Source organism: Colobus angolensis, unplaced genomic scaffold, assembly GCF_000951035.1.
Source record: "Colobus angolensis palliatus isolate OR3802 unplaced genomic scaffold, Cang.pa_1.0 Scaffold122, whole genome shotgun sequence".
Classification (NCBI taxonomy): domain Eukaryota; kingdom Metazoa; phylum Chordata; class Mammalia; order Primates; family Cercopithecidae; genus Colobus; species Colobus angolensis.
Window position 1 is genome coordinate 4,830,775 of NW_012113364.1, and position 4,211 is coordinate 4,834,985.

The 4,211-nt window shown below is 47.0% G+C and overlaps 1 protein-coding gene across 1 annotated transcript in view; it reads left to right on the top strand.

The window, feature by feature from the left end:
* WBSCR17 (Williams-Beuren syndrome chromosome region 17) overlaps window positions 1-4,211 on the top strand; it is a 630,593-nt gene that overhangs the window by 584,278 nt on the left and 42,104 nt on the right. The window contains exon 9 of the mRNA XM_011932129.1: window positions 1,289-1,384. Within this exon, the coding sequence (XP_011787519.1) occupies window positions 1,289-1,384 (96 nt within the window). The remainder of the gene's footprint in view (window positions 1-1,288; window positions 1,385-4,211) is intronic.

A 4,211-nucleotide genomic window follows, 5' to 3' on the forward strand; every position in this document is an offset into this window, starting at 1 on the left:
GCTGGTGGGATGGATACCCGTGTAGATCACAGTGCACCCAGAGATCCAAATGAGATCAGTTCTTACACGCTCCCAAAGACCCATGCCTAGTTTCAGGGGAGGGGAGGGGAGGGGAGGGAAGCCTTTTCCTGTCTGTTTCGATGGGGAATATAATCTGGAGGGGAATGAATATAGATGGAGAGGACCAGCAACATTACCTTTTTCCCACCCATTGGGACCCTAGGGTGCTGGTGGGATGGATACCCGTGTAGATCACAGTGCACCCAGAGATCCAAATGAGATCAGTTCTTACACGCTCCCAAAGACCCATGCCTAGTTTCACGGGTGTTGCTTTGGGGACTTCTGTCTGTTTCCTCCGTGGGTGCGTTCCAAACACCTACAATGGTGCTTAGCACAGCATACGTATGTTTTTGAATATATAGATACTGCTAGAGCATTTTATGATAGTAAGCTTTTAGGTTTTTTTTTTCTTTTTTTTAGAAATAGATCTTGCTCTGTCGCCCAGGCTGGAGTCTAGTGGTACAATCATGGCTCACTGCAGCCTGGAACTCCTGGGCTCAAACCATCCTGCCGTCTCAGCCTCCTGAGTAGCTGGGACTACAAGTGTGTGCCACCACGCCTGGTTAATTTATTTTAATGTTTTTGTAGAGATGGGGCCTCGCTATGTTGCCCACGTTGGTCTTGAACTCCTGGGCTTAAGCGATTCTCCTACCTCAGCCTCCCGAAGTGCTGGGATTACAGGCACGAGCCGCCACGTCCAGCCTAATTTGCTTTTAGGTTCTTCATGCCTTTATGCACGTAATGACCTGAAAACCTAACCTTTGATTACCTGGTTTATTAAAACCAGTGTTGGTGCTGAGGCCCACTTAGAAGCCTAACCATCTGGATAACCGGATTTTACAAGCCACTTAGAAGCCTTAGAAGCCACTGAGAAGCCTATAAGCTACTTAGAAGCTTCAGAGCCATTTAGGAGCCTAAGATCTGGGTAACCAGTGCTCCTATATGCAGCAGTTCCCTCAGATTGCCTTTCATGTTAGGAATGGAGGTGCTGTGAGGGTGGGGGCAAGCTGCCCAGGACACAGAGACCTAGGATCCATGCCATCCACCTTAAGACTTGATTTTTCTTGCTAAGGTGATCACTGCACAGACTTGAGCCCTGGTCCTCACTTAGAGGCCTGTGTGGTCTTCCCATCATGAAGCTGGAACCAAGGCATGGTAGAACAGTGACTGGGCATCCACACCTCCACTAGCTGAGCTCTGATGGATCCTGTTTTGTCTATTCTTGCAGCTTCGCAACAACAAGGCAAAAGACGTCTGCTTGGACCAGGGGCCACTGGAGAACCACACAGCAATACTGTATCCGTGCCATGGCTGGGGACCGCAGGTAGGAGCTCATCTCTGACCAGGAAGGAAGTAGTAATATCACCATCTCCGGCCCACAGGGCCCTTGCAGGCCTTCTGGATAAACTTTGTTGTTGTCTACCTTGGTAGTTATTTATTCTGAGATGTTAAGAAGAAGGTAGGAGTCTTTCTGGTTATTTCTCTAAAGAAACTAGGAAAAAGATTCATAAGTGGTTGTTGCAGTGCGCGAATTTTTTTTTTTTTTTTTTTTTTTTTGAGATGGAGTCTGACTCTGTCCTCCAAGCTGGAGTGCAGTGGTATGATCTTGGCTCACTGCGATCTCCGCCTCCCAGGCTCATGCGATTCTCCTACCTCAGCCTCCTGAATATCTGGGATTACAGGCACATGCCACCATGTCTGGCTAATTTTTGTATTTTTAGTAGAAATGGGCATTTCACCATTTGGCCAGGCTGGTCTCAAACTCCTGACCTCAAGAGATCTGCCCACCTCGGTCTCCCAAAATGCTGGCATCACAGGCATGAGCCACTGCGACTGGCCGCATCAGCGTGGGTATTAACAGGATCAATGTGCAGGTTTCATAGGTGAATAAGTCACACTGTGCATATTTCAAAGGTAGATAAGTCACAGAGTCATTTGCTAACATGCAAATATATACCATATGTGCATGTACCGTCATTATAACCAAATCTACCTGCTTACGACTTCAGAGAAACAATTAGCAAATTTCTTCACTAGAGTCTGATTGACACATCCATCCTGAAGGAGCGTCATTAGTTTGGTTGTAAGTACAAGCTGGACCGTAAATGCTGGTTCAAGAGCAAACAACTGATGGGAAGGAGGCGAATGTTTGCAGAGTGTCTTTAAAAAAATATATGTGTATCAAATGCACGGCTTCATTCATTCATTCACTCAAGTAATATGTCCTGATCACCTACTCTAAAATGCAGCTTTTCAGAGAACACGTGTGATAACCTGAGAAGCGCAAAGCGATTAACCAACAAGTAAAAACAGAGTCTTGATAAACGAATTTCCTTTGATGGCTTTGTGCTAGCCAGCGGTGTGTGTGCGTATGTGTGCGTGTGTGTGTGTACACAAAGAACTTAGCAGAAATTCTCTAGGGTTGAAAGAAAACGTCCAAAAAAAGTCACTAGTCTTGACATTCATCAGAATTTAAAACATTACATCAACCAGTAGTAGAAAAAGGCAAGCTACCAACTAGGAAAACATTTATATTTCAATTTCAGAGGAACACTGAAGGTGGGTTGTGAGTCGGGCTCACAGATCCTCTCTCCGGGGCTCAGTTTATTGGTCTGTAAGAGGAAGGCACTTGAGGAACTACCCTGTAAACACCCTTCATGTCTCTTGTTCTGTGAATGCCCACGTTCACGTGCAAAGTTGCCTTCATCAATTACACTTATCCCCACACGTGCCGTATCAAGGCTCACAGGTTTTTCTCTGTGTGTAGTGGTTTTGCATTCCCCCGAGGTCACTGCTGGAAAGAGACAGTTGCGTTCCCTCTGCCACGTCACTGCAGGTAGTTCTCATTGTCTGGATGGATATTCACCCTTCCTCCTAAGGTAGGTAAGCAATGCCAGACAGGGTACTGTTCATATCCTGAGCAGATCCTTGCAGCAACTCTGGGAAGTAGGCAGGCAGCATGAGGAAACTGAGGCACAGAGGGGCAAGTGCCCATGAGCAAAGCAACCTAGAACCCAGGCCTTCCAGCACAGCCAAGCATTTTATACTACCTATTTATTTATTTGTGTATCGATCTATTTATTTTTTTAGACCGAGTCTTTCTCTGTCACCCAGGCTGGAATGCAGTGCCATGATCTCGGCTCAGTGCAACCTCCACCTTCTGGGTTCAAGTGATTCTCCTGCATCAGCCTCCTGAGTAGCTGAGATTACAGGCTTGCACCACCCTGCCCCAGCTAATTTTTGTATTTTTAGTAGAGACGGGGTTTCACCACATTGGCCAGACTGGTCTTGAACTCCTGACCTCAAGTAATCCACTGCCTAGGCCTCCCAAAGTGCTGGGATTACAGGCGTGAGCTACAGCCCCGGGCCAAGCACAGCCAAGCATTTTAAAGTCAAAGATCACCTGAGGTTAGGAGTTCAAGACCAGCCTGGCCAACATGGCGAAACCCCACCTCTATTAAAAATACCAAAATTAGCCAGGCATAGTGGCGGGCGCCTGTGATCCCAGCTGCTAGAGAGGCTGAGGTAGGAGAATCACTTGAACCTTGGAGGTGGAGTTTCAGCGAGTCGAGATCGTGCCACCACACTCCAGCCTGAGCAACAGAGCGAGACTCCATCTCAAGGTAAAAAAAAAAAAGTCGAATGCGATCCATTTGAATCCAAGTTATTTATGGAGCACCATCACCATTTATAATTGGCAAAAAGTGCCTGTGGGGAGCAGGAGATTGGCTGGGAAGCCTAGAGCTTCTCCTCTCCCTGAAGATTCTCTATAGAAAAATGGGGATTCTCATGGAAAGCAATATGGGCTGCAGAATCTAATGCAGGTGGCTATGACGGCTGAGGCAGGAGGACTGCTTGAGGCCAGGAGATTGAAACCAGCCTGGGTAACATAATAAGACCCCCGCCTCTACAAAAAAATATATAAAATGAGTTGGGTGTGGTGGCATCCGACTCAGGAAGCTGAGGCAGGACGATCACTTGAACCAACGACTTCAAGGCTGCAGTAAGCCGTGATCATGTCCCTGCACTCCTGGGTGACAGAGTGAGGCCTTGTCCTTTTTTTTTTTTTTTTTTTTTTTGAGACAGAGTCTCACTCATCACCCAGGCTGGAGTGCAGTGGCATGATTTCTGCTCACTGCAACCTCACCTCC